Genomic DNA, 13,079 nt, shown 5'->3' with positions numbered 1-13,079 from the left:
GTCCTGGTTGTGGCACACGGGGAAGAGGGCTCTGGGTGTGTGAAAGGTTACAGCCTTGGCACCTGACAGGCCGTTTCCAACTCTGCCCTGGCCATCACTTCCTGCTTACAGAGTCTGATGATCATCAGAGGGGAGAGCCTAGGGCCTTCTCAGGTCTGCCCTGAGCATGCACCTAGGCAGGCATGCAAGTGTCCCAGGGGCTCAGGAATAAGGCCCTTCTTCCCTAAAGCTCCTCCTCAGCAGCCTTTCTTCCAGTTATTCTGCTCGGTTTATATTTGCCCCAACTGTCACCCACTGCTCTAGGCAGCAGAGACTCGCATATGCCTTTAAATGTTCTGGACAGTGAATGCCCTCCAGTAGCCACCTCACCACTGGAAGGTTTGGTGGCAAGCAAGAAGCCACGGATGACTCCAAGGGTCTGGACTTGGCGCTTCCCTCTCCTGAGTTGGGGATGCCTGCGGGAGGAGCAGGTGGTCAGAGGGTGGGGGGAGGAGGTACCTGAGGTGCACAGGTGGGAGGGAGGTGGGGCCCGGGCCCTCAGGTGGGTGTGTCTGGCATCTGGACTGAACAGGTCTCCAAAGCTGCAGAGTTGCTGGGATCACCGAGGCCCTGGGGACATTGCCCTGGGGCTCTTAGGGCAGAGGAGGAAGGTGATGGGGCCCCAAGGGGACTAAGCAGGAGAGAGCCACTCCCCTGGGGGAAAGTGGGTCAGGTCCAGGCTCACAGGGACAAAACTGGAAGCCTTGTGCTCCATGGAACAAGCCAGGCCCTAAAGGTCTGATACTAGAGGACCCCAATCCCGAAGGATGGAGAGCAATCCAACTCATAGAAGTGGCAGGAGCTGCTGGCTGTCAGGGCTGGGGCTGGGGGCTAGAGGGTGAGTGTCTCTTGGGCAGAGGTTAAGGTTGAGATGATGAAAAAGTTGTGGCCACAGAAGGAGGCGACTGGTGCTGGACAGTGCACCTGTACTTATGGCCACTGAATTGTACACTTAAGCACACTCAACTGTGTTGGCTGGGTGTCTGCTCCCCCCACCATGCAGAAGAGGTAAGTCAGGAGACCGGGGCTGTCGCTAGTCCCTGGACTGCCCAGGGACATGATCCTGTCTCAGTTCTCGTCCTCATGCTCTGCCCCCTGTTAGGAGATGGAGCTCATAGTAGGCACTCAGTAGTACATGCTGGCTATGCAGTGCACGCGCACGTCCCGGAGAGAGTGCACAAGTGCAAACCGACTGTGGCCACTGAGGAATCCCAACGGGGCCATGTCCAGACTGAGTGGGTGCCCACATTTCCCAAACACCGGCGCAGAACTATCCATTTAAAACAAAGGCAGGAGCTGGAAATACTGCAGAGGGCTCCACGCTCCTCCAGGCCATGCTAGCAGCCCACCAAGGCCTCTGGCGGGTTTGGGGTCTGAGAGGTGGCTCCAAGCACCCCTGACCCTGAAACCCCGTGGCTGGGGCCTGGCACAGGTACTGGGAGGGAAGACCTGGCTGCCCCTTGCCCCACCAGGCTGGGTCTGCTTAGAACCAGGGAGAAAACCTTTTCCCTCAATTGCTCTTTTTAAAATTGGTTGCTCGGCATTGATACAGGAAAACCACCAAGAGGAAACTGGAGCCGATCCCGGCTGCAGATGGCGCAGCTGATGAACATGGACTGACCACAGAGAGGGACCTGTGCCAGGCAGCCTCAGTGTGTGGGGATGGCCGGGGGCCTGGACTTGCCCCTCAGGAGCCCCGGATGTCCAGGTGACCCTTGGGCACAGCCACGAATCTCAGCTTCTTCATGACGGGGGGCCAGCCCAGCTTCTGTCGGTCCCACAGGTACTCTGGGGACAGCACCTTGGTGGGCTTGTGGTCCAGCAGGTACCTGTTCAGGTGGCTCTCATCGTGCCACACGGCCTCGAGCCCGTTGGCCTGGTCCACCACCATCGCCTGGTGACAAGCTGTGGTCAGCTGGAGAACCTCGACCACCGACCCCCCGAAAAAGCCCCCTGCATAGTAAAAGTCACCCTCGTCTCTCGGAATGTAGGCCTGGGACTGCGGCCGGCGCTCGTAGGTGAAGGCCTCGCGGGCCGCCCCGTAGAAACCGGGGTGCAGGGTGCCGAAGCGGGGGGACAGGATCTCCACGCCCACGTGATCGCAGAACTTCATGTCCACATCCATGCACACCAGGTAGTCCACCTCACGGAGGAAGCGCTGCTGTGAGAAGTTGCTGATCATCTCCATGCGGTGCATGGACACCTCCTGCCAGCTCAGGGCACCGGGAACCTTGAGGACCTCCACCCTGCGGCCCTCCCTGAGGGGCACGTGGGGCACATCGGCCGGCCGGTCGGTGAAGACGTAGTAGGTGACCCTGTGTCCCACCATGAAGTACTTCTCTGCCGTCTGCAGGAACAGCTCCAGGAAGACCATGTATCTGCAGGGCGGGAGGACGATCACTGCCAGGGGCCAGGAGCCGTGGACGTGGGGACCTTCTTCAACCCTGGGCTGCTTTAAAGCAACAGCTCCTCTCCTGGCCTGTCCTGAGCGATCTGCCGCCAGGGCCTCCCTGATTCTACTCCCAGAGATGGGGTCATCGGCACCTCACAAAGGGGAGCCTGAGGCTTAGGAGGCTGGACACACCACCGCCCCACACTCAGCCTCCTGGAGCCAGGAACACCTCCAACCCTGGTGCTCAGCTCCCGGGCAGACCCTGAAGGTGCCCTCCCTGGCCAACCACCCTGCCCATCCTGTCCCCACCTGCCATGAGCTCCTTGGGGCACAGCCTTCCTTTCTATGCCCCACGGATGGGGTGGGACAGCAGGGCCACCTGTCCCACGCTGCTCTGAGTGGGCTTTCTCCAGCCCACAAACTATCTCCACCCCTGAGGTCCTCCCTGGAAGCCTACTGGGCATCTTGTTGACAAGGCCCCCAGTAAACCACTGGTGTGCCTTGGAGCAGTCACCCTTGGACTCTCCCAGATCGGGGACTCAGATCCAGCACACGGGTAGGGAAGGCAAAGAGGACCCTTGGAATAAGAGGGGGCTTGCTTGGGCCTCAGCCTTGGATCCCAGGGTGTAAGCATCTGGGTCCAGCCCCAAGAGGTTGGAAGCCTTGTCCAACAGCCTCCCACAGGTGGGCCCCCTTAGAGGGGGCAATCTGCTCCCCACCGTAGGGATACCAGCTCCCCCATCCTCAGGCAAGGGCGCTGAGCCTTCCTGAGGCTCAGAGACACCAAGCCACCTGCCTACAGCCACCCAGCATGTTCACCGATCCCCTGACCCTGATGTCCCAGGGCCTCGCTGGTCGGCTCCCTCTCGGGCTCTGGGTCTGGCACTGAGCGCTGGGCCTGGCCTGGCTGTCCCCCTCAGGATCCTCATCTTACAAATGACACACAGGAGGAGCCAGCTCTATAGGCGATGCCTTTGTCGCAATCCAGGAGGCACGCGTGTTTCCCCCCTTCCACTTCTCAGGGTGGGCGAGGGCTTCCCGGTGGTCAGGATGTAGGGGTGCTCTGCCCCTGGGCTTAGCAGGGGAGCGGCCTGGGGTCAGTGCTGTGTCTGCCCTGAGGGGGGCAGTGGGCTGGAGGTGCTGTCCTCAGTGATGGGCAGCCTCCTGAGAGGGAGCCAGATGGTGTCCACTCACTGGGGGCCCGAGAGCCCAGGACAACTGCTGAATGCAGGCACTTTAGCATTAATCCCTAGGATGGGCTGGGGGGCAGGGGTCCCCACCCACCCTGTGTGAAACATACACATGCCTCATGTCCCCTCACAAAGGGGACATGTGAGATGTCTCATGTCTCATGTAAGATGGTAACCTTACTTTCTGATAGCAAACACCGTGAGTCCGATGGTGGCGTTCCAGAGCCGGAACTGCTCGTTCAGGACATCAGTGTTGAAGGTCCCTTCCCAGACAACGGGCGCCAGCCACGGGGTCAGGACCAACACATCGCTCCTGCTGCACCACAGAGATCCACACGGCAACATGTGAGCCAGTGGGGAGGGAGGTGACACGGCCAGGGCCCCGGGGCTTACCACCCTAGCTGGGCCCTCCCTGGCCCCAACTCCATCCCTCCAGGGACTCCCAGGCCTGACCCTCCTTCCAGAAGGACTTCACACTTCCAAGGAGCCCCTGAGATGCAGATCCACACTCAACCTTGTGCATGTCACGTGCAGCTCTTACCACACATCGGAGCCCCCTGGGCCTCAGGGTGGGAACTGGGATTCACCAGCAAGGAGAGGGGGCCTCCCCGGGGAGGGAACAAGGAAGCACCCCTCACAAGTTCCCCAGTGGGCAAGACACACAGTAGGAAATGCAGGCTACAGAGGAGAAAGGATGGAGAAGAGTGTGTGGGCTCCATGCTCAGATCTCAGAAGGACAGGGAGGAACAGAACCAGGCCAAGCAAGCACCAGCTGAGCTCTCAGTGAAACTGCCCTTCCCTGTCTACCTCAAATTTCACTAAGTTTGGGGATGCAGGGAGGGAGGGGCAGGGGGAAGTGGGGATAGGAAGGGAGGGGAGTGTGGGGGGGGGAGGAGGGGAGGACAGGGGAGCAGAGGGAGAAGGAAAGAGGAAGGGGAAGGAGAAGGAAGGGAGGGAAGGGAGAGGGAGGGAGGGAGGCAGTAGTGGAGAGGGAGGGGGATGGGCAGAAGGAGGGGAGTAGAGGGGGGGAGGGAGGGGAGGGGCTGGAAGGGGAAGTTTCAATAGATTTACTTACCAGGGTGTTAGCACCTTGGGCTGTCCATAAACCATCCTGAAAAAAACACCCTGCGATGTGAGTTTGCAAGAAGCTGGCAGGCTGTGCCCAGTCCCTGGGGCTGGGGAGTCGCTGCAGGTGACAGAGCTTCTGGGTCCTTCCAGGAGGACCCACCCCACCAGCTGCACTGGGGCTGCTGCATGATCTTCTCCAACACAGTCCCAGGGCCTGGAGGGGGGCTGAGCCTCTGTGACTCAGCTTCCCCTCAGGTGAGTGGCCTCCCTCATGATTTAAAGGACAGCCCTCAGGGGCGGTGCTCTAATTCACAGTGGTGGAAAGGGCTGGAAGTGGCCACTGTCCCCGGCATTTCACCCAAGGAAAGGGCCTGGTCAGGGGCACCGCAGTCAGACCCACAAGGTCCCCCGGGGCCTGCCCCTGCCTGGTTGCTCCCAGGCAGGGTGATGCCACAGCTCTGAAGCTCCTGGAACCCAGGCTTCTGTCTGCAAATGCAGAGGGAGGTGGGCCTCACTGGGTGTCTCAGGCCCCACCCCATAGTGCCCTGCGCTCCGGGGAACATGCGCCCTACGACCCTGTCCCAGCAGAAGGATCCTGAAGCCCCAGGAGCAAAGAGCCAGCGGGCATCGGCCAGGGTGCATGCTGCCTGTGCCCGCCTCCTGGGTGGCATCCCAGGGTAGGGCATCTGCCTGGAAAAGGCAGGAGACAGCAGCAGCGACCCCTGATGAGCCTGCAGACAGAAGCCAGGTGCAATAGGACAAAGCCTAGGATTCCACTTGCACAGGGAGCCGGAGGCAGCAGTGGAAGACGGGCACCAGCGCTGGGAGGGGTGGGGGTTAGTGTTTCCCAGCCACAGGGTCCCCTTTGGGAAGTGGAGACAGAGACAGACCTGGGGATGGGTGCACCACACAGTGAAGGCCCCCTGCCCTGAGTTGTACACCTAACGATGCTGGAGATGGTAACCTTTAGGGTGCAGGTATTTGGCACGATTAAGAATTGGAGGAAAAGAAAACTCGGGCACCACCAGCCAGGTTGCCTGACCTTCCAGATCTCGACTCCTTTAAAGACCCGTTTCCCAGGAACCCCCTGAGTCCAGAGGAGCCAGGCCAGTTGGCGACCCTCACTGAGAACCACATGCTGGGCAGTGGGTCCAAACAGAAGCACCAGGTCCACCCAGATCTTTCTGAGGCTGCAGGAGGAAGGGCAAGTTCGCCCTGGGGCTCAGGAAGAAAGGCTGTCCCTGTATGAGGCCCAGGAGGAAAGGGAGCCATCCAGGCAGCTCCCCTGTGCCCTGGGCTGGCGGGCAGAGATAAGAGGCAGAGGTACCGGGAAGACGTCCTACCTGGAAGGTTCCACGGCCTGCAGGCCATCCAGTTCCCCCCTCTTGCTGTGAATGAGAACACACAAGAGGGCTTTAGCAGGAGGGTTCAGGGCACAAGGTCAGGGATCCTGCCTCGGGTCCTGGAGAAGGGACAGTGGTGGCCTGGAGAGTGAAGACGGAGTCTGTCTGAGACTTGCTACAATAGCCGTCACTGTGGGCAATGGGCCTGGAGCTGGCCCGTGTCCCTGCACGTCCCCAAAGGGGACTTCAGACACAGTGGTGGCAAGTTTGCCCTCCGCTCAGCCACAGCCCCTGTGCTCTCCACATGCTCCGGAGCTGACACCAAGCAGCTGGTGGTTTCAAACCGTGTCTGTATCCTGAGGCCACTGCCCTTGGGAAGGGGTCCGTCCCCAGCTCTGCACACAGCGGGCCTTGGTCTCGGGGTTCTAACTAATCTAGTGCCACCAGCTGGTGCCATGGGTCTTCTGAAACCATGCCGTCCGGGGCTACACACCTCTGTCTGTCCTGGAGACACTGATCCTGAGCCTCTGAACTCGCTGAGAAGGGGGGCCGAGGGGATGCCCAAGTAGTGTCTCAGGCCAGAGCCAGCAGCGACCCCACAAATGGGAGGAGGCCGTCAACGGCTCGGCCCAGCCTCCATATGTCTACACTCTCAGGACAGACCGGGGCCTGAATGCCCAGCTGGGGCCAGTCAACCCCAGGATCCGGTGAGATGTGGGGTAAGTGACTGTGATGATTCATACTGCAAACCAGGGGGTGTTTCTCAGCAGCAGGTGCCTGATCCAAGGGGAACAAGCCAGACATGAAGCAAAAGGAGAGAAGAGGAGTCCTGGCAGAGGGCACAGCACGGGCAGAGGCTTGCAATCAGGCCTATGGGGCACGTGCAGGATGAGCACAGACCCCTGTGCTCACAGACCTCAGAACACAGAGAAAGGGGCCGTGGGAGGAGAGGTGAGGCCGGAGAGGACAGGCAGGCAGAAAGCAGACCACAGAGGGGCTTATTGATTATGTTCTGGAAAGATCACTCTGGCTATCAGAGGAGAATGGGTTCTGTGGAGTGGGGGATGGGAGACAGCATGGAAGCTGCTGGAAAGATGAGAGGCCCTCACAGAGAGTGGGGCTGGGAGTGCAGAGAGAAGCATGTGAACAGAAAAGTACCTAGAGGCAGGACTGGCAGGCTTGTTGTGAGCAGGGTAGGGGTGAGGAGGAAGAGGCAGGTATGATCCCCAGGCTTCCACCTTGGGCTGGGGGAGTTGAGGCCATTCACTAAATCAGGGACTTGAGAGCAGGAGTGGCAGGAGCAGGGGGTCACTGGTGGGACACACAGGTGACTCCAGAGGCAGGAGATGGGAGGTCAGAAGAGAGGTTGAGGCTGAAGCTGGACAGGTGGGGGTCAGTCCTGCCCACATAGGGGTCAGTGCTGCCCAGATGACCTGACAAGGCCATGGAAGTGGCCTGGCTGCTCTGGGCAGAGCAGAGGGGAACGGGGGTGAGGCCCAGGTCACCGATGCATCAGCCCAGGTGCAGAGTGAGCCCGTGAAGCAGCCATGTCTGCCACCCAGCACACAGCCCATCCCCAAGGCTGTCAGGCACTGGGACCCTGCCTTCACCCGACTTACCCTACCCCTGCTTGCCTGCTCCCTAGCATCGAGTTTCCCAGGATCCGGAAACCAGTGCTGTGGAAAGAGCCACCAAAGTCACTGTTGAGGAGGGTCACCTGGGCTGGCTGTCCATCCATCCCTGGGAAAACAGGAGCTGGAGCCCATATGGGGAGCTCAGAGCTCCCTGGCACTGCTGCAGGGGCTTGGGCGGGGCCAGGAACAATTTTCCCCAAAGCACGGGTGACACATCACAACCTGTGAGGTGGCAGGAGGGCCGTCATTGTGGACACTGCTCGCATCTGAGCTCCTTCCTACGGCAGCCAGAGTGGGTCCCTGTGTGTGGACAGCACAGCCCTGAGGCTGCCCCAGGGAGCAAATCCTGGCCGTGTCCCCAACCCCCAGGAGGGCAGCCATGGGCCTTTGCTCCTACTTCTAGAATCTTCTCTATCTGGAAGCTAATAGCACAGCTCCCCTGCTGGCCATCCCTACTCCCCAGCCACGTGACTCCCAGTCGGGGCAGGGGGGAGACAGCTCACTGGCAAGGCAGGGTTCAGTGGGAGGGTGTGTGTGGAGGGGCAGCGTATCATGCCTGTCGTTATGGCGATGGTGCTGGGGTGGGGGCTGCTGCTGGTGCTGTCTGGAAGGTCTGGATGGGGTGCATGTTTCTTACCCAGAAAGGACCAAGAAGAGCGTTACTAGGAGGAAGGTCACCGTGTGAAGTGAGCAGCATTTTGTTTTCCCTGGAAAACAGCAGTGGGACCCCGATCACTCCTTCCTGCTCCTCCCATCCTGCCCACATCCCTCAAGTGTGATTCAGATCAGCTCCCCTGGTGGCTGCCTCCCCTCTGCAGGTGGTTTGATCATTCCACTAACTTCTGGAAGACTGCATCGGAGACTGGCTTCTCTCTCATTCACAGAGAGGGAAGTGGGTGGTTCCTCCCAGCACATCACCCAGGGGTCCCCTTGGATCCCAGAGCTATGCAGGCCTCTCTAGGTAGGGCCTCTTTCCACCAAGCACCTCCTTTCCTCGGAGTCTGAAATGAGCACGAGATGAATGCTGAAGATACGACAAACACAAACCTGCACACACCTAACAACCTAGCCCCAAAACACACGAGGCAAACACAGACACGATGGGAGGGAGAAATGCTCCATTCGACAATTGTAGTTGGAGATTTCAAAATCCTGCTCCACCACCAACAGTGGATGGATATTTAGACAAGCCCAGGTACAGAAGGCTTGGGCCACACAGCAAACCAATGAGACCTGACAGCACCGAACAACACCCGGCCCCCAACAGCAAAATGCACACTATCCTCAGGGGAACACGAAACATTCTGCAAGATGCACCCAGAGCTGGGTCACAAAACAAGCTGGGATACCTTTAAGAGGATTGTTCTCACACAAGCATGCACTCTGACCACAGCAGGCCGGCCAGAGATTAGAAGGGCAATGACAAAGGCACCTTGGGAATCCCACAAACATGCACAAATGAAACAGACTGCCCCTAAATAACCCACGGGGCAAGGAGGAAAAGCGAAAGACATTCTGAAGCTGAAGGAAAAGGAAAGCACAGTGTGCCCACATTCATGGGATGGAGCCAAAGCCACTTTTCGAGGGAAATGGATAGCTGTAAATGCCTAGCATAGAGAAGAAAAGTCCCAGCTCCATGCTTAGGTTTTGACCCTAAGGAACTACAAGAAACAGAAAGGGGAGAAAACAATGATACTGAACCCTAGTTCTTTGCAAAGAGCAAAGACAAAGTTGTAGCTGACTGGCAAAATTTGGGGGATGGGGACAGAGCGGGTTGGGGGACACACAAATGACTATAAAATTAGGAAGGGAAGAGGAGGCACCGACACCAGGATATTACTGAGAATATAAGCGTTTTAAGGGAACACTATTAACTACTGCTTGCTGACAACTGAGACAGCTTGGATAAGATAAGATGCACACATCCTTGAAAGACACAAACTAGAAAACTTTAATTTTTCAAAAAGATTTTATTTATCTGAGAGAGAGAGAGAGAAAGAGAGAAAGAACAGGAACAGGCAGAGCAACAGAGGCAGAGGGAGAAGCAGACTCCCCACTGAGTAGGGAGCCCAGTGAGGGGCTCGATCCCAGGATCCCAAGATCATGACCTGACCCAAAGGCAGACACTTCACCACCAGAGCCCCCCATGCATCCCTGGACTACATCTTTGTGACATTCGGTCAAGCAGAGATTTCTTACCTATGACAACAAAAGTACAAACAATTAAGAAAAAAACTACGTGGAGTTCATCACAATTAAAACTTGTGCATTCAAAACACCATGAAGAAAGTGAAAAGACAAGCCATAGGGGAGAAAAAATATTTGCAAATCATATATCTGATAAAGACCAGGTATCCCCGATTAAAGAACTCTTAATACTCAACAAAGGAGACAAATACTCCAATTTCTTAAAAGGCAAACATTTTTTTTACTAACCTTTCACCAAAGACACCCAAATGACTAATAAGCACACGGAAAGGTGTTCAATGTCATTAGCCATCAGCTGAAGCAAATCAGAACCTTGGGGAGACACCTTGATCTCTCCCCAGGTTTGGCTGGAACAAGTGCTGGTGAGGATGCGGAGAACGGGGAGCCCTCTACACTGCAGGCAGGGGCGTCAGGTGGCAAAACCACTTTGGAAGACAATTGGGCAGTTTCTGAAAATGTGAAACACATGTTTACCTTATGAACCAGCCAGGCCACCGCTAGGTGTCCCCCCAGAGAGCCATGAACACCTACGCCCCCACAAAGACTTGTAGGCAATATTCAGTGCAGTGTGGTTCCCAGAACTACAGAGTGGAACCAACCACAATGTCCATCCACTGAAGAGTGGGGAAACACACCATGGAGCGGCCCCCAGCGGAAGGCCCCAGCAGGAAATCAGATAAAACACTGACCAACAGGCTCCAGCGTGGATGACCCTTGAAAACATTTACTTAAAGGGAAAGGAGCTCCAGGCAAGAGATCTTATAAGACTCCAACTCTATGGAAGTCCAGAAAAGGGAAAGCTACAGAGAGATGGTGGTTGCCTGGGGTGGACAGGAACAGAGAGGGGTGGCAGGTGGGCCCCAGGGGATTCTGGGGCAAGTGCCAAAGTCTCTGACACACCTCTGCAAGCTGATGAAAGACCTTTGAGGGGCACACTTAGAAAAGGTGACTGTCGCGGTCTGTAGGTGGTACTGAACTAAGCTGCTGAAGACGTGGTGGCCCGGGGCGCAGACACAGACTGTCCTGGAGTTAGAGTCCCCGGTGCTGCGGGCCACTCCCCGCCCCCGCCCCCGGGCCACAGCCCCTGGGAGCACCCCCTCCCGCCGCGCCTACCTTCCGGCTGCCCCCCCAACCCAGTGCAGGGAGAGGCCGCAGCGGGGCAGGGGGCGCGCGCCAACCCCGAGGCCGCGGGCGTGTCCTCTAGGTCCCCGCCCTCCGCGGGACCAGACCACCGACCCCGGGGATGCCGGCCGGCCTGCTGGGTCCCAGCTCCAGGGGGGCAGGAGGCTCCCGCCGCGTGGCGGCCCGGGGCTGGCGGCGCCCTGCGGGCCCTATAGGGCTCCCCTGTGGCCCCTCCCGCCAGGGCCCGGGACCGCCACGCACCCGCCTGCGCCCGCCGCATCCGGGCCATGGCCCCGCGTCCCACCGCGGCCTGCCCTGCGCGTCCCCTGGGCGCTGCCGACGCGCCACCCCCTCCGCGACCTTCCCGCGCGGCCGCCCGGCTTCCCGGGGGCGGGCTGGGCTGCTCCTCCCCTCGAGCCCCGACCGCGCCAGGGGAGCGAGGAGCGGGGGCCCTGGGGGGCGATCTCGGGTCGGGCCCCCGAGGACCCTGGCCGGGTGGGCGCCAGCTGACCCAGACCTACACCAGCCGGGCGCCCCGCGCCCCCCGCCCCCCCCCCGCCCGCTCGGCCTTGGCCCCGCCCCCCGCCCCGCCCCCGAGCACCGGCCCAGGACCCCTCTGGGCCCTCTAACCTTCTGGACAGAAGGGGCCTGGGCAGACCTGACCCCTGCCCCGCGGAGCGCCCCCCCCCCCCGGCGACCCCGCCCAACGTCCGGTTTCCATGCCCCCCAGGACCACCCCGACCCCGGGGCCCCTTAGCGTCCACGGATGCTGGCTGAGCGCCCCTCAGTGCCACCCAAGCTGCGCCCCAGGAAGGCTCACCAGGACCCCGTGTCCCCATCACGGGGGCTGGAAGGGCCATCCTGAGGGTGGGCGGGTCACCACGATAGGACACTGGTCTCCAGCTAGTCCGAGCCGGGTGCTGTTCTAGAGGCTTCTTTCTAGTGTCCTCCCCTCACCCCAAACATGTCCTGGTGCCCTCCTGATCCTCCTTTTACAGGAGAGGAGCCGAGGCCCAGGGAGGGAAGCGGGCCTGAGGGTGGACTCCCAGGCCCTGCTGCTCCGCTCAGTCCTGGATCGCATGGCCCCACGCCCCTGGCCCCTATCAGGTAGCCAGATCCTTTCCTGTCAGTTTCCCCTTTGCTTTGCCGTCAGGGAGCAGCGCCGCCAGAAACCCAGTGGCCTGGGCTCTATGCTCGGGTTTCTCACCATTAGGTGCCTCCATCAGCCCCTCACCCCTTCTCTGCCTCCAGGCAGATGGGGACATCGCCCCTGGCCAGGCCCACCCTGGAGGGGCGGCACATCGCTGAAGCTCCAGTACTGCAGAGAGCCCTGCACATGGCCTTGGGTGACCTCTGCTGTGCCCTCAGCCCCTCTGGCTACAGAGCAAGGAGGGAAAATACAACCCAGTGGGCTCAAGCAGTGGCTCCCTGGGGAGATTGAGACACCAGGACACCTCAGACACAGTGGGACAGGGTCACTGGTCACCTGGAGGATATGGCGGCAAGCAGAAGCTGTGGACAGGGTGGCCCGAGGCTGATGACAGCCTTGCACACACCAGCCCAGGCTGTAGAGACAGCTGACAAGCTAGACACAGCAAAGGGAATACAAGTCCATTCCAGAGCAGTGTCTCGGACATGCATGGAAGACAAGTTCACCACAACCAGGGGTTGGGTGAGGCACTGAAATACCTGAACCATGCCAAAGGGTGATCCCAGACCTGGAAACAAAGACCCCAAGTCCCTTTGCACAGTGAATACATGAGGAGAAAAAGCAGGAAACAGAAGAGATGTAGGCCGTGATTAAATTAGCGATGTAGGGGCCAAGAGACAGTCACCATGAGTGCAGGAGAAGAGGCTAAGGGTCACGGCAGAACCATTAGGATGACAAACCAGAGAGCTCAATAGTTACTGCTAAACAGAAAACAGGATATGGGCTGGCAAGAATTAGCCCAAAACACACTGAGGATCATGGCATGAAGAGAGTAAGTTCCCCTGGTGAAAGATAAAGATGCACAGACTGTGTGACGTGCTTTTTAGAAGAGAAATGACTACATGACAGCTTGAAAAACATTAGCAAGGAACC

The 13,079-nt window shown here is 59.0% G+C and overlaps 1 protein-coding gene across 2 annotated transcripts; it reads right to left on the bottom strand.

The window, feature by feature from the left end:
• Nucleotides 1–1,548: 1,548 nt before the first annotated feature.
• LOC140605964 (histo-blood group ABO system transferase-like) lies at nucleotides 1,549–11,511 on the bottom strand. 2 transcript variants are annotated; one of them, XM_072778616.1, is made up of 7 exons: nucleotides 11,258–11,510; nucleotides 8,304–8,373; nucleotides 7,652–7,708; nucleotides 6,033–6,077; nucleotides 4,697–4,732; nucleotides 3,803–3,937; nucleotides 1,549–2,417 (listed from the first exon to the last, which is right to left on the bottom strand). In XM_072778616.1, the coding sequence occupies exons 1-7, from the start codon at nucleotides 11,283–11,285 to the stop codon at nucleotides 1,727–1,729; spliced, it is 1,062 nt and encodes a 353-aa protein (XP_072634717.1). In that variant the 5' UTR covers nucleotides 11,286–11,510; the 3' UTR covers nucleotides 1,549–1,726. The 2 variants fall into 2 exon arrangements, with proteins under 2 accessions (XP_072634717.1, XP_072634718.1); XM_072778617.1 differs by lacking the exon at nucleotides 7,652–7,708 and having other exon boundaries at nucleotides 11,258–11,511.
• Between the last annotated feature and the right edge of the window lie 1,568 nt (nucleotides 11,512–13,079).

Source organism: Canis lupus, chromosome 16 (assembly GCF_048164855.1).
Source record: "Canis lupus baileyi chromosome 16, mCanLup2.hap1, whole genome shotgun sequence".
Taxonomy (NCBI): Eukaryota; Metazoa; Chordata; class Mammalia; order Carnivora; family Canidae; genus Canis; species Canis lupus.
Note: the sequence above shows the minus strand (reverse complement) of the source record. Positions and strands in the feature narration are given on the sequence as shown.